The 26,243-nt window shown below is 42.6% G+C and overlaps 1 protein-coding gene across 1 annotated transcript; it reads left to right on the plus strand.

Annotated features, from left to right (window-relative positions):
- The first annotated feature begins 19,385 nt into the window (after window positions 1-19,385).
- Window positions 19,386-20,474, plus strand: CXCR1 (C-X-C motif chemokine receptor 1). Its single transcript, XM_060262129.1, has one exon. It carries the CDS (start codon window positions 19,386-19,388, stop codon window positions 20,472-20,474), a length of 1,089 nt encoding a protein of 362 aa, XP_060118112.1.
- Window positions 20,475-26,243: the final 5,769 nt, after the last annotated feature.

Raw genomic sequence — 26,243 nt, forward strand, 5'->3', positions numbered from 1 at the left:
CTTGCCCACATGCTTTTTTTTGTTTTTTAAAAGTATGCCCCTTCTTGTCTACTTCATCGAACCAACAATGTGATTGGAGGAAACTCTGTGCACAGAAATGCCAGTCAGTGATTATTCAAGCTGGCATGAAATTGAGGTGTTTCTGATTAATAGTGTCTTGGTCAGGTGTCAGTCATTCTCTCCCCTTGTTGTCTTTCCCCTCAGTCACTCTAGGGAAACAAAACTTAAAGTTGGTGTGGCAAAATGGAAACTGAAGTAGACTTTTGTTCAGATCTAAGAACGTAAGAAGAACCCTCTTGGATTTAACCAGAGTTCCTACTAATCCAGCATCCTATTTCCCATGGTAGCCAACCAGTTGCCTTGGAGTCTGAAATTCAGAGGAAATTTAATTCAGCTTTAATTCCAAGGTTAATAAACAGGGTATGCTTAGCTTGGATTTTAAATGGTTATCTCCCAATTTCCCCCTAGTGGTTCTATGTCACTATTCAGGTGTTACAACCAAATCAGTTTGCCTGTGATTTGTACAATCATTATTTTGTGACTCCCATGCTCCCTCCTTCCTCCCTTCTCTCCTCGTATGAGGAGCTGCGATTGAAGACTTCCTGGCTGAGGAAATCCGTCAGTTGAACTTGTATTTTGAGAAAGGGGGAAAAGTACTTCTTTCTCTGCCTTCTCTATCCCATGCATAATCTTGTGAACCTCTGTCATGTCACCGCTCAGTTGATGTTTCTCCAAGCTAAAGAGCCCCAAGCATTTTAACCTTTCTTCATAGGGAAAGTGTTCCAACCTTATAATCATTCCAGTTGCCCTTTTCTGCACTTTTTCCGTTGCTATAATATCTTTTTTGAGGTGCGGTGACCAGAATCGTACGCAGTACTCCAAATGAGGGCACGCCATTGATTTATACAGCGGCATTATGATACTGGCTGATTTGTTTTTAATTCCCTTCTTAATAATTCCCAGTATGGTGTTGGCCTTTTTTATTGCAGTCGCACACTGTCTTGACGTTTTCAGTGAGTTATCTACCACAGCCCCAAGATCTCTCTCTTGGTCAGTTCACACCCCATCAACTTGTATTGTGCTGTGCACAATTCTGGTCACCGCACCTAAAAAAAAAAAAAGATACATCTAGACAGCAGTTTTGAGGTAAAATAACTGGTTGTGTAGCAAAAACAATTCAATCACATTAGGGAAAATTTAGTTTAGTTTAAAATGGTAAATTGTTGGCTTCTCCTGCTGCCCAGTTTAAATTGCTCCTGCCTCTCTGGTGTTTTCAGATGTACCTGAAATCCCCAAATATGTCCAGGATTTTATTTGGATTTTCCCCCCCCAAGAAAACCTGGATGCATTTGGGAAGCTGAAATATACCCCAAAAATACATATAAGGTACTTTGAGGGTGGGTGGGTATATTTTCAGCTTGGATAGAGCCAAATGCACACCTCTAGGGCTATATTTTAGACAGAAGAACAGATCTGTATTGCATCCTCCTGCTATCCTGTCTGTCAGTTACAACTACACAGCACTTTACAAGCTATTTCTGTAAAAATGCCCCTTTGGTTCTCCTTTAACCCAAAACAAGACTTCTTCGTATGGTTATAAAAATCTAACATTGCATTTTCAGTTATTAGACTGGATTTTTTCCCCAGCACAAGCAGAGAGATTGCCCAATAACTGTCTCCAGGAACAGCTGTGTTCATCTATTGAGAAGTATCACCTCTGAGTGTGCAAGACTAAACATATGCCTTTTCCCTTGACCTTTTTCTTTTTTTGTCACCAACTGCCAGTAATTAAAAAAGATGTTTAAAAACATCTGCCAGTAATTAAAAAAGATGTTTAAAAACACAATAAACCATGTCTTGATACAGAATAATCTGTCCACAATCTTAAAAATCAAATCAACACTGGGTGATGCACAGTAAAAGTTAATGATGGCCAGGGTGGATTTGATTTAAATTGATTTAAATCACGATTTAAATCACTAGTCAGTAAGACTGGATTTAAATCATAGTTTTCTACATAAAGACTCATTTTTGCTGGTATAACCGTAATATTTACAATTAGATGAAGATTTCATTTTTAGAATAACAACTGTTTATATTAGTTTTACAGTTATATCAAAATATTGATCTTTAATATTATTAGAAACACATTATAGATAGGTAATTATGAAATTATTGTGAGGTGAATTATCTCCAGTTTAATAGATTAATCATTCATATTTGGACAAATTTGGATGACTGCTGGATACCCATGTCATAGCTAACTCCTCTTCCTCAGCACTTAAATTTTGACCCTGGTACCGGATATTGACAATATTTGCCAGAAAATGAGCTGGAGGCAGTGCTTGTCCAATTCGTTTTTTTAATGCTTGTAATTTAATTCTGTCAATGTGTCAATGTGTAGTTTTTAAGTGCTCACTCAGTTCCTTCCAAATTTCAACAGCATCAGCAATAAAACAGCTATTTTTCTGTATTTTGTTTAAAGCTTCAGAAATGGGTTTCAGGATGCTCGGCATATGTTCAACGTTTCTCTTAAGCCCAATGTTGAGGATTTTGGCCGTGACAGTGCCATCTATTTTATCTCGATTTTGTTCACTAATTGTCATCAGAATAGGCCAGTTCTTGAGATACTGCTCAAAACAGTCCACCAAAGAGTTCCATCTAACATCTTGTGGGAGCGTTAGTTGGTTCCACCCATTCTTTTCAGAGCTGCTGCAGCAAAATGAATTTTATGGAAGTATTTAGCAATATCAACAACCTTAGTCTTTATTTCTTTATTTTTGGCTAGGAGGCGCAGCAAATGAGCACTGCGACCATGTTATTAGCTTTGTATTCCCTTCCTGCTCTTATAAATTTCTTCTCATCTTGGATACATTTGCAGCATTGTCTGTGACCAAACGGTGTACTAGACATTTGAATTTTTGTTCACATGTTATTATAGCTTTTGCTGCCACTTCTTGTAAGTATTCTGCTGTGTGTGCATTTCCTGACATATCAATTGTTTGTGCAAGGAAGACTTTCCCTTCTTCTGCTGTTATACAAGCACATACAACTGAATCATTGTGGACATTACTCCACCCATCAAGACATAGGTTAACAATTTTACCCTCCAGAGCTATTGCACATTGCTCCATTTCTCTATCATACACTTTATCCAGCAGTTTCCCTGCAACATCTGCTCTGCTGGGTGGACTGTATCCTGGTCTCAGTGATTGAACCATATAAATGAAGTGTGGGTTCTCAGTCAGACGGAAATAAGAGTTTGTTGCATAAACAAACTGGGCAATTTTTTCATCTAATCTGCTGGTTTTTATCAAAAACTTATCTATGGTGGTTCCAGGAGGGAAGGGTTTTTTCTTTCTTTTAGGTGATATACTGCGGGCAGTGGTGGGATTCAAATAAATTAACAACAGGTTCTATGTCCTAATGACCATTTTAACTATATCAAAAGATATACCGAAAGGTAGTTTAATAATTCACACATTAAATACTGCAATAAGAACAGTAAAAGAGGTAAAGACAACTAGATTATGTTTAAAGAAAGATTTATTGAAGATATTTCCATATTGGGAGTTCTGGCCCTCACATTTAAAGGGATGGCACACCTTTTCAATGCCTTCCTTTCATAGGAAATAATGAAGGATAAGGGCACCTTCTTTTGGGGCTCATAGAATTGGACCCCCTGGTCCAATCTTTTTGAAACTGGGAGGGTATTTTGGAGAGAGGCACTACCGTCCTCCACTGCGAAGACTGCCCATTTATACTCACTCTCTGTTTCCTATTACTCAGCCAGTTTTTGATCCACAAGAGAACCTGTCCTTTTACTCCATGGCTCTCAAGCTTTCTAAGGAGCCTTTGATGAGGAACTTTATCAAAAGCTTTCTGGAAGTCAAGGTAAACAACATCTATTGGGTCCCCTTTGTCCACCCCCTCAAAGAACTGTAACAGGTTAGTGAGGCAAGATCTTCCCTTACAGAACCCATCCTGAGTCTTCCTCAATAACCCGTGTTCATCAGTGTGCCTGCTCATTCTGTCCTTGATAATGGTTTCTAACAACTTTCCCGGTATTGAAGTCAGACTGACTGGCCTGTAATTTCCCGGAAATCCTCTGGAACCCTTTTTAAAGATGGGGGTGACATTTGCTACCTTCCAGTTTTCAGGAACGGAGGCAGATTTCAATGAAAGATTACATATTTTTGTCAGAAGATCAACAAGTTCAACTTTGAGTTCTTTCAGACCTCTCGGATGTATGCCATCCGGACCTGGTGACTTATTAGTTTTTAATTTGTCTATCAGTTGTAGGACCTCCTCTCTTGTCACCTCAATCTGACTCAGGTCTTTCAACACCCCTTCCAAAATTAGTGGTTCTGGAGCGGGCAAACACTTCTCTTCTTCCACAGTGAAGGCAAAAAATGCATTCAACTTCTCAGCCATTTCCCTACCCCTGATGTAGCCCATCTTTGTATTCAGGTACTCATGATGTTATACATGGTTTACTAGCCTTCCCCTTTAAATCCGCACAACCTTGTGCAGTAGGTGGGGCTGACAGACACAGCACCATCCTTAGGAGATCTAACTCAGACTCTCACGCAGGTCTATGCAACTGGGCTGCATAGGGAAATGGCTTTAGGATTGCACTGATAGTGACTGATTGAAATCAGCCTGTGAGTTTTGCAGGAATCTGACCTTCAGTCTTCCCAGTCCAGAATTCTGATTGCAACAAATCTTGGCTTCTTCTTCTGGCCAATTAAATAAAACACAATTGCTCCTAACTTTGAACAATTTGAACAATTGCTTTGAACAATTTTGAGGAAGAGAAGAAGAAGAAGAAGAAAAAGAAAAATAAGACCATAGATTTATACCCCACTCTTCTCTCTGAATCAGTCTCAGAGTGGCTTACAATTTCCATTATCTTCTTCCCCCACAACTGACTCCCCGTGAGGTAGGTGGAGCTGAGAGAGCTCTTCCAGAAGCTGCTCTTTCAAAGACAACCTCTGCAAGAACTATAGCTGACCCAAGGCCATTCCAGCAGCTGCAAGTGGAGGAGTGGGGAATAAAACCCAGTTCTTCCAGACAAGAGTCCGCACACTTCACCACCACAACAAACTGGCTCTTGATAGAAAGGATAAACAGGATAGAAACCTGGTAAACTAGTCACTAACTGCTGTTAATACACCTATGTCCTTAGTAATGTTTGATTTTTTCCCTCTTCAGTGTTGGATCCAAGCATTTTCTCGCCATAAATACCAACAACTGTCCATAACAATATAATTCCCAGGGTCCTGTGGGATGTGCCAAAAAAGTACCTTTTCAGGTTCAGGTATATTGGACTGGGAATATATTGGTAATTCCAATATTCCTGAATTACAGATACCTGTATGGTAATTGGATTTGGAGGGTCCCCCCCCCATTTCCAGTTTTTTCAGGACCATTATTCTGTATGGGAAATGGCTGGGGAACTGGAACAGTTGTTTTGAAAGATTTCCAGGTGGCCGGGGGAGTTGTTTTTAGAAGAAGAAGAAGAAGATATTGGATTTATATCCCGCCCTCCACTCCGAAGAGCCTCAGAGGGGCTCACAATCTCCTTTCCCTTCTTCCCCCACAAAAAACACCCTGCGAGGTGGGTGGGGCTGGAGAGGGCTCTCACAGCAGCTGTCCTTTCAAGGACAACCTCTGCCAGAGCTATGGCTGACCGAAGACCATTTCAGCAGGTGCAAGTGGAGGAGTGGGGAATCAAACCCAGTTCTCCCAGATAAGAGTCCGCACACTTAACCACTACACCAAACTGGCACAAGCACCACAATCGCAGGGAAGCTGCTGGTGCCTGTCCTTTCAATCAGTGGCTCCCAACCTTTTTGGCACCAGGGACCAGTTTTGTAGCAGACAATTTTTCCACGGACTGTGGGGGGTGGTGCAGGGGTTCTTGCTGCCCCAGGCCACCCTGCTCCCATGTCCCTGCCCCCATGGGGGTCTTTAAATACGGGGGAGACTAGGGCTGCTTCTGGCCACCTCCCCTGGAAGGGGAGGCAGCCTCAGAGCGAGGCCACACTGCCTCTTTTGTCCACCACCGTCTTTGGAGTGAGGCTGTGTGGGTGGGCAAAAGGGGTGATGGAGCAAGCCTGCTCTCCTCTATGCCTGGGAAGCAGGGCTTGGAGGAGAGCACACGCCGCTGATCCATCCCACCACTCTCAGCTTCCCAGATCTGTGACCCAGGAAGCCAAGAGTGCTGTCCCTGTGCAGCCTGAATGCTAACACACCACGGACCGGGACCGGTCCATGGCCTGGGGGTTGGGGACCCCTGCTTTAAATAACCCCCAAGTTTCAAGTCGATTGGACCAAGGAGTGAGTCCAATTTTATGGGCCTCTGAACATTATTTCCAGTGGAAGGGGGGACAGAAAACCCTGCAAGCTGCTTTCAGGGCAAACCCCCCCCCCCCCATGTCTGCAAGTAGGAATCACTGACAGACAGCGAGTTCAGCAGAACTTCTACAGAACTCAGTAATCCCAGAGGAACCACAAGCCAATGTGTCAAGCCAGAGAACCAAAATCAAACCAGAGAATCTTGCAGTGGAACCTGAAGCAGGGTGGGGGTGGGAGGTTCAAGCCCGTTACAACCAGTGTACAGACTGCTATGGAAGTGTCAAACTCATTTTGTTATGAGGGCCGAATCTGACATAAAAGAGACCTTGTCTGGCTGGGCCATGTCAGGCTGGGCCATGTGTGTTCCTATTTAAAGATTAGGTAGCAAAGATACAAACTTTATAAAGGACACAAACACAAATATATTTCCTAAAAAACTTAAAACATGCTAAAAGCATTAGCACTTGTTGTCTTAAAGGTGCTTTCTTTGTATTTCTCCCACGGGATCCAGGGAACTGGGCAAAGGAAGCTCTGGCTCTTTCCTTCCTTCCCCAGGGGACTGGGGGGGGGGGGCTCAGCAAATAGAAGGAAGAGAGGCTTCACTCAGTATCTCTGCTGTGCGATTGAGGGAGCCTAGCAAAGCAAGCTATTCCTCCTCCTTCCTCCCCAAGGGAGGAGCCTCAGCCAATGGAGAAAATAGAAGTTTTGCTCTGCAGTTCCTGTGCAATTGAGGGAGCCTTGCAAAGCAAGCTGTTATACAGAAAGGAGAAAGAAAGAAGCAGATGACAGTCAGTTGCTCAGGGGCCTGATAGGAGCCCTCCGAGGGCCTGATTTGGCCCCCAGGTCAGATGTTTGACACCCCGGCTTTGTAGAACGAAGTGTCACTCTGGCAATGTGAGCTTAAAAGGCTGGCCTCCCTAAAAAAACAGTGTGCCAACCAAAGCTGGTTATACAAGCTTGAGCAAACACAGGTGGAGGACTCACATGTCCAGGCAGAGGTTTTTTTTTACCATCACCTGAAAGCTACTACAGTTGGGGCACCCAAACGCACGCCACAGAACCCATCTGAACAGATCAACCGTTGGCTGGGGAAAAGCCCAGCTATCAAGCCTTCTTTTGCATACATGGCAACACGCTCCAATATTTATCTCTCTGCAAAAAGAAAAATCTGTCACCTAATTTGACTGCCATTTGCAAAAAAACCAAACAAGCCCGACGCCCCCACAAGCGTTTGCAGCCCACAGACGTTTGCCTACTCATCCTTCCAGGAATGAAAGTGGGCGGGGCTTCCTGACTCCGCGAGCGCGCACGAGTGAGTGGAGCCCTTCTTTGCCGAGGGGCATGCCGGGTCTGGTAGTCTTTCGAGCCTCCTGCCTGCTGCGCTACCAAGCGCAAGGACTACGAGTCCCAGAAGGCGCCGCGGTGGTTAGCTTGAGCTGCTTTTTCCTCGGCGCCTGGGTTTTAATCACACGTGGGAGTGGTGAAGCTGGAAGGGGCTGGAGAGAGTGAGACGCAATTCCTGGCAGGACGCGCGTCTAACTTGTTCGCTTGGGCTTTTTTGCAGTCTGGTGGGGAAAAGAAACTGGTGAGTTTTAGGCACTTAGAGGGGAAAGTCCCCATTAATCCGAGGGTGCCCGACCAACAAACGGTTCTATAGAACCGATAACGCATTAGGTAACGGTTCCATAGAACTGGTGCGAACCTGCTGAATCCCACCACTGACTGCGGGTGTCTGATGACGATGTATATGGTGCAACTGAAACACTTTCCTGGATAGATAACTCTGAAACTGTAGAACAGGAGGATGGTAATCTTGAAGGTGGATACTTTCCTTAGTGTTGATGGTGAATTCCCCTAAACAAAAAAAAAATCAATGCTGTTATTTTATTATTTATACAATTTCTGCTTATTGTATTCATTGCCATGTAGCACTGCCCAAAAAGAAATATTTGCTTTTCTTTATAACTGTATCAAAATGACAGTAACATGCAGCAATAATAAGAAATATAATTTTGCTCAAACATGACAATTCATGACAACTCTTTAAGAAATATGATTAAATAAAAATGTTTACCAACCTGAAGATCCTGCCTGTTCAAACATGTTTCTGTCGTCATCTTCATCATAGCACTTCTCATGATGTTGCCTCATTTGGGCCACCAGACCTTGCATTTCTTTGTTGCAGTGTTTGCATTTTGCACGAATGCCTGCCTTACCAATAGGTAGAAGAACTTCATTAAAACATTTCCAAACTAGGTCTCTTTTACAGCCTGCTGCCATTATAGGTTTTCTCCTCCAGGGAAAGAATAATGTGATAAACCTCGGGTTAGATACACAAAAGATCCAAAGTTTTGTGGAGTATAGGGTTGCCAAGTCCAACTCAGGAAATATCTGGGGACTTTGGAGGTGGAGCCAGGAGACTTTTGTGATGTCATTTCCAGGTCAAAGGTCAAGTGATGTCACTTCCACCCTCCTCCACAATCTTCTCCTCCATGGGTCTCTTCTCCATTTAATTTTTATACCAACCCTGTGGGACAGATTAGGATGAGCGTGTGTGACTATCCAAGGTCACCCAAGCAAGCTTCCATGGCAGAGTGGAGATTTGAACCTGGATCCCACAGAACCTAGCTGGACAATCTAAGCATGACACAACACTGGTTTAAAATGTTTTGATGTTTCAGGGAGGAACACTAAAGATGCAAATAAAATCTAAATTGCTTGAGGAGTATTTAATTCTGAAATATAAGGCGATGGTTATCCAGATGGTTTGACCTGACCTGGCCTGTCTCTCTACTTTAGATGCATGTGGATTGATTGTGACCACTCCCTGGAATAGGAAAGGCACACACAATCTGTCTTTATTAAGACTAACCCTGGGAATCTCTAATATCTGGTTCTGAGACTGCATCCTGGTTTGTGACAAGATGCAAAAACTGAATGGCAGACCTGGCCTGCACCTCTCGGGCAGCAATCCTGTGCATGTTCAAACTAATTGGTATTGTATTTTTAAATGGCACTTGAATGATGCATTGCTATTAAAAAGTCACACAGTAATGTATGTTGATAAAAAATAGGAACAGGATCCATGCTCTGTTAAGCACATGTATTGCAAGACTCAAGGCAAAACTACTGATCAGACAGCATAAGACATCTAACAATGCAATAGGACTGGGATTACAAAATTAGAAAATAATGCAAACAGAAACCTGTGTAAGACATGACATACTATAAACAGTGCAACAATGTAGGAGTCTAGTAGCACCTTTAAGACCAACCAAGTTTTATTCAGAATGTAAGCTTTCATATGCAGGCACACTTCATCAGACAATGGAATGGGGTACAGTCTGATGAAGTGTGCCTGCATATGAAAGCTTACATTCTGAATAAAACTTGGTTGGTCTTAGAGGTACTACTAGACTCCTACATTGTTCTATTGCTTCAGACCAACACGGATGCCCATTTGAATCTATAAACAATGCAGAAAGAGAATCACTAAGGTAAAGTGGTAAAGTGTTACTACTTTACCTTTGTAATCCACTTTCTGCATTGTTTAGACTAGAGGACAGTTAGAAGCTGGAGGACACATCTAAGGGTAAAAAGAGTTTTAGGTATTTAGCTGTGTTGGTCAGTCTGCAGTAGAAGAGCAAGATTTGAATCCTTAAAGACCTTAAAGACCAGCAAGATTTCCAAAGTGTAAATCAAAGCTCCCTTTGTCAGATACCTTTGCCAGATACGATGAATGCTGCACCAGACTACAATCTTCCCTGAGAACAATCTTCCGTGCGTGTTGCAAAAGACCTGGCAGAGAAATGAGGGGGCGTCAACAAAATCACGGCTGCGCAGCCGCTCGCAACTAGATTGGGAGGGCTGTGGGTTAATTCCACTCAGTCACCGGGTCATCGGCTGAGCGGACAGCTGCTCTCGCATGTGCGCTCATCCCGTTCTGTGGCTCCCTTTTCCCCCTTCCCTTCTCTGATTTTACCTCAGAGAAGTGGCTTCGCCCGCTCCGCTCCCCTCTGAGGTAAAATGAGAGATGGGGAGGGTGGAGGCAGGCCGGGTCCTTCTGCATAGATCTGAGAAGGGGCCCATTTGCACAAGCACCACATTTGCATGCAAGGGGAAGTGGTTTCCTGCTGGGGTGGGGTTGGGGGCAGGGGAAAGAACATCCACAGCGTTGTTTGCTGGGAGCTCCAAGCTGCTGCCCGCTCGCTCTTGCAGCCTGAGTCCTGGCCTGGCCTGCGCCCTCCCCTTCTTATAGACGACCCCCTCACTCAGGACTGGAGGAGAGCTGAGCCGAGCAGGCTTCCGCCGCTGTGCGCTGCTGCCCGCTCGCTCTTGCAGCCTGACTCCTGGCCTGGCCTGCCCCCTCCCCTTCTTATAGACGACCCCCTCACTCAGGACTGGAGGAGAGCTGAGCCGAGCAGGCTTCCGCCGCTGTGCGCTGCTGCCCGCTCGCTCTTGCAGCCTGGAGGAGACTGAGCTGGACTGGAGGAGAGCTGAGCCGAGCAGGCTTCCGCCGCTGTGCGCTGCTGCCCGCTCGCTCTTGCAGCCTGAGTCCTGGCCTGGCCTGCCCCCTCCCCTTCTCTGATTGACCTCAGATGGGAGGGGGGAACAGAGCAGGCCGACGCCGACGCTGTGCGCTGCTGCTGCCTCTTCTCTTCAACTTGCTGCTACAAAGGCCCCGGACTTGCGGCCTTTGCGCCGTTTCCCCCCTTCCCGGCCTCCCGCTTCCGTTTTTTGGGACACCGGGGGAGGAGGGTGCAATCCCGGGGGTCCCCCGCCAGGGCGGGAGGGTTGGGACCCCTAGTGGAGTATTCTGCTCAAAAAGTTTCACTTTCATTTTTACTGCTTGCCCCTCCCTCCTCACACTTAAGTTTCTTCTTGTGCAGATCTATTCCACTCCAAGCAATCTTTTTCTATTCATTGAACGTTTTGAAACTTAGCACTTAAGGGGTTGATTTTGTGTACATAGGTTTGTAGAACAATGAGATTAAGGTCTTTTTCTCAACTCGGTTCATTTTATAACATTTTTGCTGCGTAGAAGAGGCATGTGATCTCTGCAGACACAAATTACAGTTCTGAGAACTGAAAAACCAAACATTTGTGTTCTATGATAATATCTTGTAGACAGAGAAACTGCCCAGTAATCTTACAGAAACCTCTGGAAGAGCATGACATTGTGAATGGATTAACAGAATTTATTACCAAAAAATTTAAACATTGCATGAATATACAGCCTTATGCTTCAGAATTAAAAACTAATCCTTATTTCATCATGGAATAACCTTTGTATGATAATATATTTTCCTCAAAAAGTATTTAATTTAAAAAATCCGATTTAAATAAATAAAATCTGATTTTTTTTATTTTTTTTAAAAAACCCATTGATTTTTATCCACCCTGATGATGTCATTTTAACAGACTATGAAACTTCCTGTCAGGAAGGAACCCAGTTAGGACCATCTTATGGTCTGAGCAGATGCCCTCAGTAAGAGACCCAGGTCACAAAGAATTATGTGTGCAAATCATGATCCTCTGAAATTTTTGCCTGTCCTTGTGATGCAGAATTAATGCAGAAGATTTATCGCTGAAAGTCACACAAAGAATTTTGGTTTTTTCCCTGTTATGCTGTCTTTTTCCAGTTATAACAATTTTGGTCTGTTGTTATTATGGCAAAATGAAGTGACCTTTTGTCCATGTTCTCTTCCTTATTTAAGCTTATTTAAACTTCACAATCCCATCCACCCTGAATTTCAGCAGCCTAGTATTCTTCAGGCACATAGCTCTGGCCACAGAGACACCAGATGGTGTTCGACTCTATCATCTAGGTCAGGGGTGTCAAACCCATGAGGGCCGGATCTGACATAAATGAGACCTTGTCAGGCTGGGGGATGTTGGGCCGGGCAATGTGTGTACCTATTTAAGATCAGGGAGCAGAGTTATAAACTTTTTAAAGGACACAGATAAACACAATTAACTAAAACATGCTTAAAACATTAGCACTTGTTGGTCTTAAAGGTCTTTGTATTTCTCCCATGGGATCCAGGGAGCTGGACAAAGGAAGTTCTGGCTCTTTCCCTCCCTCCCCAGGGAACCAGGAGGGAGAGGAGCCTCAACCAATGGAGAAAATAGAGGCTTTGCTCTGTAGCTCCTGTGGCCAGAGCTATGTGCCTGAAGAATACTGAGCAAACATAAATAAGCTGTTATGTAGAAGGAAGCAAGAGAGAGGGAGAAGGAAGCAGACAAGAGCCAGTTGCTTGGGGTCCTGATAGGAGCCCTCCGGGGGCCTGATTCAGCCCCTGGGCCACATGTTTGACACCCCTGATCTAGGTCACCTGTGACTCCCAATGTTGCTGCCTTCAGAATGGTGTCAGCAGTTTCCTGTTATCTTTCTCCACAGGCCCTTCCTCCATGAGCCTTTGAGGTTATAAAACGGGTGTTCTGCAGTTATACCGTATACGCTGGGTTCAACCCTGCATGGAGAGAGAAGTTTTGCAAGGGCTAGTTCCTTTAAGAGAATTTGAATCTCCAGCATCTGTGCTGTTAGCACATTCTGCAGTGGAGGGAGGTATGTAGATATCCTTACTTAGGAATGGGGATAAGGGTCATGATCATAATGAAAGCACTGTGATTACCCAGGAGGAAGATTACCCCGAATGTGTGATGATCTCCCTTAAAAAGGGTTATATGCAAAAGTTTTTATTACTTTAAATAACTATAATTTGTGTGAAGATAGATTCAGGTAGTAGCTGTGTTGGTCTAAACTGTGCAACATCTTCAGCCAGTTTGGTGTAGAGAGCCAGTTTGGTGTAGTGGTTAAGTGTGCGGACTCTTATCTGGGAGAACTGGGTTTGATTCCCCACTCCTCCACTTACACCTGATAGCATGGCCTTGGGTCAGCCATAGCTCTGGCAGAGGTTGTCCTTGAAAGGGCAGCTGCTGTGAGAGCCCTCTCCAGCCCCACCCACCTCACAGGGTGTCTGTTGTGGGGGGGGGGAAGGGAAAGGAGATTGTGAGCCGCTCTGAGACTCTTCTGAGTGGAGGGCGGGATATAAATCCAATATCATGATCTTCTTCTTCTTCTTCTTCTTCTTCTTCTTCTTCTTCTTCTTCTTCAATATAAAATTGGAGCCCAGTGTCTCCTTTAAGACCCACCAAGTTTTATTCAAGGTATAAGCTTGAATAACAAGCTTGACAGCTTATATACTGAATTAAACTTAAATGGTTTATTTTAATTATTAAATTATAACTGATAAATTTAATAAAAATTCAACATTTTAAATTAAAATTAAAATTGAAACTTAAGTTGTTGGTCTTAAAGATGCCGCTGGACTTAAAACTTTGCTCTTTAATTTGTACATTATTTATTTATACTCGCTAGGCATTTATGCAGCACCTTTCCTATATAGATCTGTGGCGTTTTTCAGATCATAATGACAATTCATAATAATAAATCCCTGCTGCCAAAGAGTTTACTGTCTAAATATTGAATGAAGGAAAGGAATGGAGGCACTTATTACTATAAGCAGCCTTTGCTTTTCATGAAACCTAAGCTTATCGGTCTTTGGAGCAGAGAAGCTAAAAGAATTGATTTCCATGTATGCCAACGCCGTCTTACCCTGCCCCAGGCATCACTGTGCATGTTTTGTAGATCAGAGATGCTGCTTTATATGATACAGTCCAGCATCATAACCTGAAATCAATGTTTTAGTTAAGCCTTTGGAGGATAACTAATGCAGAATAATTGCGGGGATGCTCACAGTTCCTTCTGCTTGCTCTCTGAGTGCCTCCCCAGTGCCTGATTGCGTATCAGGTATATTGGATCCCATCGAGCTGGGCAACTGAACCAAATAGATGTCAATGCAGAGAAGCATCGGATCGCAATAAAAGTAGAAAGGGTTATGTCGTTCAAGATTTGTAACTGGAAGAATCCTTTTTCCCCCAAATCACATCATAGATTCTCTGCAGCACTGATGGGACATTAAGAAGAAAAAAATGCCCACATGATGGTCATAAAGAAAAAAATGTTACCTCTGTCTGCTGAGTTTTTTTTGTCCAGAAAAGAGCAAGTTATGGTTTTGAATATGTCTCGAAAGGCAAAAGCTTGGAGCTAGAGTGAGTGTATTTTAGCAGCTGGAGTGCTGGATTGTGCTCAGAGAGACCCAGATTTATTAATTTTATTAATTAATCCACTTTTATATAACACTTTGCTTGTCTTGAAACTCATTACATGACCTTCAGCCGGTAAGTTTTCCTCAGCCCAATCTATAGTTCTGGTTATGAGGGTAAAATGGAGAAGGAACCATGTACGCTGCCTCGATCTCCTTGGAGGATAAGTACAATAAAAATAGGTTTTAAAAAGAAGTGTTTCCAGGTCCCAGTGAGGCTGATATACAACCTTACAGTTGTTTCTCAGACGCCAATAAGATCAAAGTACAACCTTACTCAACAAAGAACCCATGTCTCCCTTAGGTACTCCAGTGGAAGGGACTTGAGTAACTGTCTTGGGAAACATGTAGGCAACATTCAAACAGGAACAACCAACTCCTCTTGCTTAAAAAAAAAAGATGCAGATCTAATGAGCTGAATAGCGTGGTGGCAAAAACACTTGGAATAAAGCCATACCTGAAAAAGGAAGGCTCAAACAGGGCTTTTTTTGAACAGAAACGCACAGGAACGCAGTGCCGGCTGGCTTGGTGTCAGGGGATGTGGCCTAATATGCAAATGAGTACCTCTGGGCTTTTCTTACAAGAAAAGCCCTGTGTGAAACAATGGTGACATCAGGGAGTGTGGCCTAATATGCAAATGAGTTCCTGCTGGGCGTTTTCTACAAGAAAAGCCCTGCTCTTAAGTGTTGACTAGTTGCCCATTACATCTGGTGGCCTAATACAGACCTTACAAATGAGATGTAACTGACATTCTGAAGGGTACAGGATACTATAGTTCTTGAGAAGGATCCAACACTTCTTTATACAAAGAAATCAGCCTACTAAGAAAAAACAACAGCCAAATAGTTGACAGAGATTTCCTCACACAACTATAAAGTGAGAGCTACTTCACATATGATATGTCCCCTTCGCTAGCTTAACCTCTCTTCAGAAAAAAGAACACTATATGATCATGTGCCAAAATCTGGTGACTAGGTATTTTGCTGTGACTGAATGTTTAGAAACCATCACGGCGAACAAACATTTGCTTATACATGGTGGTGTTCACTGATGTATGCCCCTCAACATACACACACAGAGAGGAAACCATTGAGTCATTTAATACCAAGTTTCCCACACTTCTTTTGTCAGTTCCCAAACCTCTAAGTCTGCTCAGAAACTGTATAAACCTTGCCTGCATGTGATTCTGAGCAAACAACTATATCTTGCACTCCATTAATCTTGCCTGCTCAGAATTTCTCTGGCATCTGCTGTCCATATCTCTGCAGTTGGTGTATGCCAGAAAAGGAGGTTAGTTTGATCAATCAATAGGAGCAATTATTCCATCCCGCCTCTGGGCTCATAGTCCCATAACCACCTGTCATCTTAGACCCCTTCTTAGGTCTCAGCCTCTTTACTTTCAATCTTCCTTTGCCCTTTCAGTAATTAACATCGTTTTGTATCTTTAAACTAAACTACATGTGATGTGAGAGATCCATAACTGGATACCCTGTTTCGTTTTTGTTGTTCAAACAGGGATTTGCATATTGAATGGCATTGTGAGGGGAGGTGGTCTTGAACCCTTTTCTTCTGTGTCATTCTCCAGTTCTGAATTGCGCTTCAGGGTGTTGCTGTGCTTTCCTCCCTACAAATCTAACAGCAGCATTGGAGGAGAGGTTAGATTGGGGAAATTTTATATGGGGGAAAGGTAGGGTTACTAATCTCCAGATGGTGGTTGGAGATCTCCTGGGATTACAACTGATCTTTGGGTTGCAAAGATCAGTTTACCTGAAGGAAACGCCTGCTTTGGAAGATGGACTCTATGGCATTATACCCCATTGAAGTCCCTCCCCTCTCCAACCCTGTCCTCCTCAGGCACCCCTCCCCTCCAGGTATCCCAAGCATTTCCCAGTCTGGAGCTGGCAATCCTAAAAGCTTATTATCTTCTCTCCAAACAGCACTGCTCCTAGAAAACTTGGCCCTTCTGCCACACTTATTTGTAAAGATTTCATCCATGGAGCTTATAATCAAAGACCCAGTACTGTCCTTCTGTTCAAGTCTTTCTAAGCCATGTGTAGGGTTGTGAACCAATCAGAGAAATAGCCCTGGAATATTTTTTTTTTGTCCGTGTATGTGTGGAAGACTGTTCTTCTACATCCATTTGTGGATTTCATTTTCTCTGTTTGTTATGGGTGAATAAACACTAAGGAGTCCTTCGGGAAAAATTATAGATGATGCAGCTCTCTTGTAATCAAGATACAATATAAAAATATAACATTTATTTTGAAATGAGAATAAGTGTAAGAAAAACCAGAGGGACTACAAATTTACAACGAAGTAGTTCTACAGCTACAGAATGGATATTTTTTAGGCCCACGGAAAAAGGCTCAACCCTTTTTGTAATGAAAACTGGTATTTTACAATACCATATATGCTTTGTTTGGCAAATGGATTGAATCCGATGGCTGCCTCATTTCTCGGAGATCTCTAGTTCTATAGTTCTAGATATTATTTTTTAAAAAAATTTCTAAACCTTTGAGTTCAAAGTACATAAATTATCTCAATGCAATATTTGATTTGCTTACTTATTTCATTCGTAGTTTGGCTTTCTTGTTGAGAAGCAATGATATGACAGAATTAGAAATCAATGCAATAAATAAAACAATGCATTTAACAAACAATGTAATGCAAACAAACCTAAAATCACATTCCAAAAACATTAGATGTAATTTTGATCTGCGTTATTTCTTTAGAAACTTTTACCCGGCACTTCCAAATAGTTCAAAGGTTTCAGCCAAGTTATATGAATAATGTACCTGTCCAATCATCTTTACTTCATTTATTGTTGTATTTGCTTGTTAAATGGATTATGGAATTATAAAATAATGCATTTTTAAACCAGTACAATACATGCAATAAACAATGCAATTAAACTAGATTATATAATTCAGGAACAATGCAATATATATAATACATCCAGGAAATGATGCAATATGGGAAGGGAGGCAGAATTGCATAAAACTTTTGACAGACAATTAAAATGGTAACCCTATCCCCTTTATTAAAAGTGCCCTCTTGAACAATTCTGTTTTATCACATCTCTATTTGCTTTATTAAATTGTTCTCCTGAACAGGTCTGTTTTAAGTACCTTCAAGAAAAAAAAATCTCTGGAATACTATAGCTTTGTCAACTGGTAAAGATGGAATCTTTTCTATTGCCTCTAGAAGCCCTTTACAAAGAATAGATAAAACAACTGGAAACATCACAGAATGTACAGTGGCAGCACGAGCCTCCTGTAAAGAAGATATGTTGAACAGAAACTGCTGGACGGAATAGATCTGATACTACGGGATTTATTTTATGTATTTGAAAGCTCCTCCCAACTTCACAATTTAGTGTGCTGTAACTATAACTTAAAAAAAAAAGCATGTCAGAAGCATTGGGAGACCACAGAAGAATATTTTTGGTATGTTTGTGTATATGTGTACACACACAACACTACTGGCTGTACTAAGGTGTCTTCATAACAGAAAACAATGGTCTCAACAAAATTACAATCAAGTTTATAAACTGCTAAAGCACACAAAGATACTCTGTGGGTACTCTGACCTTACAGAGGACTTCAGAGTAGAAAATAAATCTTAGTTATATCACTAGATCTGGAGTAATGATTAAGATCTGGCTCTGGACACAGTCAGAAACGTCACTTTTGGTAGGCTAGTCAGACCGGGATCTAGGAAGCCGTCACATTATCCAGTTACCTTGGTTGCCAGCTACTAGTAAAGGGGGAGGAGCCATTAAATAGCATTATTCTCCTACTACAAAATAAAAAGAGAATCCAAAGCACTGTGTCTTTTTTTAAATTATGAAAGCATATATATCTATAAAAATAAGTGGCAGATTTTAAAGAATAAGCATGGGAAAAGGTACGGCAGACTCTTGGGCATCATTTCAGGCTTTCTCCCTCCCCGGTTGATTCTACCTCCTCTTTTTAGCTAAAAGAAAACTTTCCGCAAAGCTTCGCAGAACAACATTCTAAGCTGTTGTGACTCCATTGGTATCAACAATTTCAACAGGCAAGAAAGGGACAACGTGATCTCCAAAATCTCCACAGTCTGTGTTTTCAGAAATGCCAAGCAAAGCAATGCAATTTTTTAAGTTCAAAATCCAGAACAGTCAGGACATCATGTATGTTCTAAGATGTCATGACACACATAATCTAGGGAAAGATGTAAGACATTATGTATGATATCTTCAACCCATATGAAGATGTTGATCTACCAGAATTTTAGAATATTTCCCATCAAAATAGACCGTGGACATAGTCTGATACCTAAGTCTTGTGAAAAATTTTTGGAGTATGTAAAACTTGGCAAGTATATGTGTTTAACTTTTAGGATAACTGCAGATTGTGCTGTTGTATTGGATAGAGTCCATCAGATTCCAGTAACTAGATTTCTTAAAACCATCTGTCTTCCTTAAAAGCACAGGCTCAATATTAGTCAAGTTTCCTTAGATGTGCTACAAAAAGATAACAAATGTTCACATTGCAAAATTAATTTATTAAACATAGTTGAAATCAGCATACATTTGTAGGAAGTCTTGTTTACTGGCATCTGATGAAAGCATTAGCTGAGGGGAAAAAAATCCTGTCCTTGTGTATTTGTGCTATAATGTGAGGGAGACCAGCTTAGCCTCAGCTTTAAGCACAGCAGCTGGAGTTCCTCAAGGAAAATTTAAGAGAAGTTGGTTTTGGATAACCATCAGATCATCCAGGTTCTCTGTATAGCTTAGATACAAACTCCACTGATAATCAAGATGTTCATGTATGTGTTGTGTCTTTACATTCTCCACAGGCCCAGAACAAGACATCCCAAATGGGAGACATGTTTTTGCAGAGTGAAGATCTGGTTGGCCTATTTTACGACAATGATAATTTCAGTTATGGGTATGACTTCACCGGTATCCCAAACCTTGAATCTGTGGCACCTTGCAAAACTGACAGTACCTCAGCTATGCTGAAGTACTTTGTGGCATTCTTCTATGTCCTGGTATGTCTCTTGAGCCTGGTGGGTAATTCCCTGGTGGTGCTGGTGGTTAACTACAACAAAGGAAACCGTACTGTTACCGATGTGTATCTCCTGCACCTTGCCATTGCTGACTTGCTCTTTGCACTCACATTGCCGATCTGGGCTATTTACCGAGCTCATGAATGGATCTTTGGCAATATCATGTGCAAAGCTATTTCGATCCTGAAGGAAGTCAATTTCTACAGTGGCGTCCTCCTGCTGGCCTTTATCAGCATCGACCGTTACCTGGCCATAGTTTATGCTACACGGGCAGTCACTGAGAAGAGACACTGGGTCAAATTTCTCTGCTTTGGCATCTGGCTTTTTTCTTTCTTTATTTCCTTCCCCATGGTTGTCTTCCGTAGTGCTTTTTGGAATAACTCTTCTTCATCGGTGGTTTGTTATGAGAATATTCAGAAGGAGAAAACAGCTGAGTGGAGGGTGATATTGAGAATCCTGCCACAAGTGTTTGGCTTCATCATCCCTTTGGTTGTCATGCTGTTTTGCTACGGTGTAACTGTACACAGACTCTTCCAGACCAAGAACAGCCAAAAGACTAAAGCCATGAAAGTCATCATAGCTGTAGTGTTGGTCTTCCTGCTCTGTTGGCTGCCCTACAACCTCTCTCTTCTCGCTGATAGCCTGATGAGGGTCAAAGTTATTGCTGAAACCTGTGAGCGTCGTAATAGCATTGACCTTGCTATTTCAAGCACTGAAATCCTGGGATTTGCTCACAGCTGTGTAAATCCCATCATATATGCCTTTATAGGGCAGAAGTTCCGGAACAACTTCCTCAAGATCTTGGCTGCACAAGGTATCATCAGTAAAACTGCCGTGTTACGGTACAGGAAGGGATCTGCCTCATCTACTTCTGCTATTACTTCAACAACCCTCTAATAGTGAGGCCTATAGAAGGGTGAAGAGAGTCCCCGAACACTGTTCTACAACTGTTAAGTTGAAGTAGTGGACTTCAGGATTCAGAAACGAAGTTTTGAATAACTTAGCGATACCTGTGAGATGCTTTTGGAACTGCAGTTGTCTGTGTTAGCCTTTATTTGACAATGCTAATTAATGCCATGAGTAAGTTTTCCCTGTTTGCCGTAAGAGCAGATATGCTTCTCTCCAGCCCCGAAGAGCCTCCGTAAAAGTACTCTGAGTATTCAGGATTATGAATTTTAGAAAGTAAAATGCTCCCAAATTAGTTTGCTACAGAGAAATATACAGAACAATCCTAAACAGTCGCACCCTAATAAGCACACGGACTTCAACGGACTTAGTAGAGTATAACTCTGCTTAATGTGATGCTGTAGTGGGCTTTAGGAACAGTACCTAAAGGATCTCCCATCCTTCCAATTACATCTGTTCCAAATGCAACTAGTGGTTAAATTTTGGATGAAGGCAGCCATCATTTTCATCCGAGTGCAACTACAAATAAAATTATATGCATGGTTTTGGCAGCCTTAATTTTCCATTTACACAGATTGTTTTTTCATTATTTTCTTTCCCGTAGCCTGTTTCTTGTATATTTTTAAACAGAATATATTTGCATTATATATTTGGCTGGATATATGTGTTTACTGTGCAGCTTTTTGTGTGTGTGACGCGATTGTTTCCATGTGGGATCTATAGGGGGGAGGAAGGGATTTCTAGTTTGATGCACTCAGCCGGAGTCCCTGAATTCCCATTATTCACTTGTGCTAAACTTCCGCCAGGGTTGGTTTTTTTCATGAATCTGTTTCCCGCATATCTGTGCTTTTATCTTGGGTGGCCACGAAAGCCAGAGCCTAAAGCACTGCTTTATCTGTAGGAAGCCTGCCTTTTACTCCTCTGCCCTCTTCTCTGTGCAAAATCTGCTAACTTTCTGGTGAGAATCTTCTTTATTTTAAATTGTTAATATTTGGGGATCTTCAATTATTTGCAATTCCAACCTTAGCAGGTCTATTTATTCTACACTATGGTGCTTACTCTCAGTATAAGGTTCTTAGGATTGAGCTGTTAATCCTACTATTTGAATTTTTGCAGCTTTTTATGCTGGTTGCATTTGTGCTATTCTTATTCTATTTTGTGCTTTTCATGCTGTTTCTGTTGCTTTTGTATTTTCATCTTGCTTTTATTTGTTTTGTCGTATTGTGCGCTTTTATGTGGAAACTGCTTCAGACAGGCGAGATATAAATATATTAAACAGACAATCATCCACAGGGCAGGCAGGGAAAAGCGAGGGCTCTAGCTGACCTCTGCAGTCTGCACACTATTGATGCAAGATGTCCCTTGTACAAGTTATTTGAGATTCCCTCCGTTACCCACAGACACTGTTCTGCCAGAACTACAAACTAGAAAGGAAGGCAGCAACTATGTCAACATGTGTTCTAACTGATACACCATAAATAAAGTGATATCTCAGTGGGTAAGATATTGGGCAAATAAAAACATTTTCATTATCTATTTCATATTTCTTAAATTTCTCTACGTAGAGGAGTCATCTCCGGTGTAGTGCCCATGGATGCCACGGAGCCTACTGATATGTTTCTTGGTGCCCACTTGCTTCTTCCCCAACCCAGTTTTTCTCCCAAGCAAAGAGTCACTCCTGACTCTGCTCCACTTCACTGGAGCAGGAGGTGCTTCAGAGGACCCCAGGGAGGCATCATCTTGGGGAGGGATGATGACTCAGTGGTAGAGCATCTGCTTGGGAAGCAGAAGGTCCCAGGTTCAATCCCTGGCATCTCCAAAAAAGGGTCCAGGCGAATAGGTGTGAAAAGCCTCAGCTTGAGACCCTGGAGAGCAGGGGAGGGATGGTGGCTCAGTGGTAGAGCATCTGCTTGGGAAGCAGAAGGTCCCAGGTTCAATCCTCGGCATCTCCAAAAAAGGGTCCAGGCGAATAGGTGTGAAAAACCTCAGCTTGAGACCCTGGAGAGCCGCTGCCAGTCTGAGAAGACAGTACTGACTTTGATGAACCAAGGGTCTGATTTGGTACAAGGCAGCTTCATATGTTCATATGTTCATCTTTGGGTCTGCAAGAAGCATCAGTTCTGAAATTGCTGCCTCCAACATAGGTGGATGCTTATCTTGGAACCCGGCAACATTTTGTGAACAAATCCAATCCTCGTGGTAGCCAATTTGTGATTGGCTAAAAAAAAATAAAATAATAATAAAAAATAAAATTGGTACAACCACCTCTGATGGTAGCCAATTTGTGATTGGTACCGCCACCTCTGATGGCAGCCACTATGAAGTGGTGCCCACCATGCTCTCCCAAATTTCAGCTAGTGCCAACAGGCTGATGTACAGCATACCACAATTTTTATTAGAACACGGGCAGTTGGTTTTATGACATAACTGAAATGTTTCCCCATGTAACAGTGCAACTGAGTATTAGGATATGTTTTCACTGTTATGTCTTACGGTTCTATTTCAAAGCAAAAGCCATTGAAGAACTTAATATTTTGCATATTTCCTACAAAGAAAACGATTCCGTGCCGCGAACAGAGTGAAATCTATGGGTTTGATCCAGACCAAGTTTTCCATTAAAGGAAGGCACTTCTGTCAGCAAATTAGACATTTCCTGCCTCCTGCTGCAGCCCACTAGTTTCCCTGAAATGCTTCTCCTGGGACAGAAGGGATCCTCAGGAATGACACCCACAGGGGGAACTGGCAGAAATTACATCTCCCTTTCCATTAGCAGAAAATGTAGTCTGGAAGGACCTTGTTTGCAGATTGTTGCATGTGTCAGCCGCCTTTATGCACACACCACAAGTACATTGTGAAACTCACCCAACTGCAGCTTCCCAGCACATGTCGTTCAACTAGTGAATAGCGACCAGGTGTACAAGCCATATGTGAAAATCTGCATATGGGTTTCATCCTGTTTCCTGCACAGATTTAATTTGTGTACAAAAACTGTGGAATGTGTGAAATGGCTGTAAGTTGTTTAGCTGTTTGGTCATGCTTGTCTAGGAGAGCTTGCTACGGATCAGTGTCAGACTGATCTAGGGAAATCTGGGAGTGGGAGAAAGGGATTTTGTGAGTTACGATAATCTTGAATCACAAAGTAAAATGATTAGTGTTGCAGCTGAGACAGGCCTGGGTTTTGCAACCTGTGCATGACAGAACATATTACAATATTGCTCTCTACAGTGTTAATAAAAAGCAGTGTAATGGGGGAATTGGATTTCTTGTAACTCCAGAAGTCAAAAACTCCTTTCAGCATAATACTTTTGCTTCTGAAACTTGAGGTGTGGGAAGCTTTTGTTCTCCCACATCATTTGATCTTTGTGTAATCTTAATGTTCTGATGGAATAGATTGTTAGATTGTCACCTAAAACAAATTACAGTGTAGGCAACTTTGCCACAAAATAGACCTTACAATCCCTATGAATGTGTGCACAGTTTTGTTTTGTTTTTTGAAATAAATAAAACAATGAACTACATTTCAAAATGTGTTCGAATGGGCTCACATCTGTTTTCAGCTGGCTAGCTGTATTCCTGTTATCAAAACAAAAGAGAACGTTTGAAATTTTATTATTTTTGTGAGCAGCTATTGGAATATAGTTTGACCAGAATTCTAATAGTTACCCTGCATGGGCCTTGCAGCATCTTAAGCAGATGAATCTTGTGGCACATTAAAGACTAACTATTTTATTGTAGCATAACTTTTTGCAGGCTTTGTTAGGGCCACACTAGATGTTACAATGTGTCCATGGCTGCCATGAGGATGTAGCCATCATTTTTAAATTTTAAAATAATTTTAAAAGGCTGGAGAGATTGGGCTACAGTGCAGCACTCTTGTTCCTCCCCCCTGCACCTTTTCAAGTACTGGAACAACCATGGTGTGTGTGGACAGGGACGGGAGGAGACAAGAGCACCTCAGCCTGTTGTGCTGCAGGCCTGATCAAGACTGTGTGCTCACAGCATTTTAAAATGACTTTAAAATGGTGGTGACATCCTTGTGGAAGCCACGAGAACACTGTCTAGTTTGAAGAAGAAGAAGATGAAGAAGATATTGGATTTATATCCCGCCCTCCACTCCGAAGAGTCTCAGAGCGGCTCACAATCTCCTTTACCTTCCTCCCCCACAACAGACACCCTGTGAGGTGGGTGGGGCTGGAGAGGGCTCTCACAGCAGCTGCCCTTTCAAGGACAGAGGCTCAGAGCGGCCTACAATTTCCTTTATCTCCCTCCCCCACAACAGACACCCTGTGAGGTGGGTGGGGTTGAGAAGGCTCTCACAGCAACTGCCCATTCAAGGACAGAGGCTCAGAGCAGCCTACAATCTCCTTTCCCTTCCTCCCCCACAACAGACACCCTGTGAGGTAGATGAAGATATTGGATTTATATCCCGCCCTCCACTCCGAAGAGTCTCAGAGCGGCTCACAATCTCCTTTACCTTCCTCCCTCACAACAGACACCCTGTGAGGTGGGTGGGGCTGAGAAGGCTCTCACAGCAGCTGCCCTTTCAAGGACAGAGGCTCAGAGCGGCCTACAATCTCCTTTCCCTTCCTCCCCCACAACAGACACCCTGTGAGGTAGATGAAGATATTGGATTTATATCCCGCCCTCCACTCCGAAGAGTCTCAGAGCGGCTCACAATCTCCTTTATCTCCCTCCTCCACAACAGACACCCTGTGAGGTGGGTGGGGCTGGAGAGGGCTCTCACAGCAGCTGCCCTTTCAAGGACAACCTCTGCCAGGGCTATGGCTGACCCAAGGCCATGCTAGGAGGTGCAAGTGGAGGAGTGGGGAATCAAATCCTGTTCTCCCAGATGAGAGTCCACACACTTAACCACTACACCAAACTGGCTCTTTGGACTTTAGTCTTGTAGGTGCTATAAAGTTCCTCTGTTTTTGCTGCAAAAGACTACCGTGGATACTTCGCTGGGTTATGTGGAAAGGGAACAACAATTTTGTTTTTCCCGATCCAACTCTGGGGAAATTAATACCGTCATTTTTTCCCAAGGCATGTTTAGCTAGACGAACTAGTGTTTTCGTTCATACATGTCAGCTTGAAAAGATGCTCAAATTGTCCAAACATTGGATTTTGACAGTGCTCAGGAAAAGCAGCACAAACGACTGGTCGTGTGACACAAATTGCTGCTCATGGTCTGAAACACCACTCTTCACAACCTGAAATTTACTCATTTTAAAACATAATAGTTTCAGGGTCAAACCACCATTACACATAGTTATAACACATAGTGCCTCAATTCCCCTAACTTTACTTTGAATGAGACAGTCATATGTCAAACACAAGGGAATTTATTTCCCGAGCAGGCCGGCCCCAATTCCGTTTCAAAAGCTGCAAAAGCACTATGCACACTAATGAAACTTTAACAGTGCAACCCTAAATACAGTTATACCCTTCTGATCCCATTGGCCTTTGGGAGGACCAGGGGTTTTTTGGTAGAAAAGGCCCAGCAGGAACTCATTTGCATATCAGGCTACACCTCCAGACATCGCCATTGTTTCACATAAGGCTTTTTTGGTAGACAAAGCCCAGCAGGGGCTCATTTGCATATTAGGCCACGCCCCTGATGCCAAGCCTGCCGGAACTCCGTTTCTGTGCGTTCCTGCTCAAAAAAGCCCTGGGATGATGATCTGATTTCAATATAAGGCAGTTTCATGTGTTCATGACGTCAATAGTCCTTAGAATATACTTAGAATGTACAACACGCTC

This window comes from Heteronotia binoei, chromosome 21 (assembly GCF_032191835.1).
Source record: "Heteronotia binoei isolate CCM8104 ecotype False Entrance Well chromosome 21, APGP_CSIRO_Hbin_v1, whole genome shotgun sequence".
NCBI classification, from domain to species: Eukaryota; Metazoa; Chordata; class Lepidosauria; order Squamata; family Gekkonidae; genus Heteronotia; species Heteronotia binoei.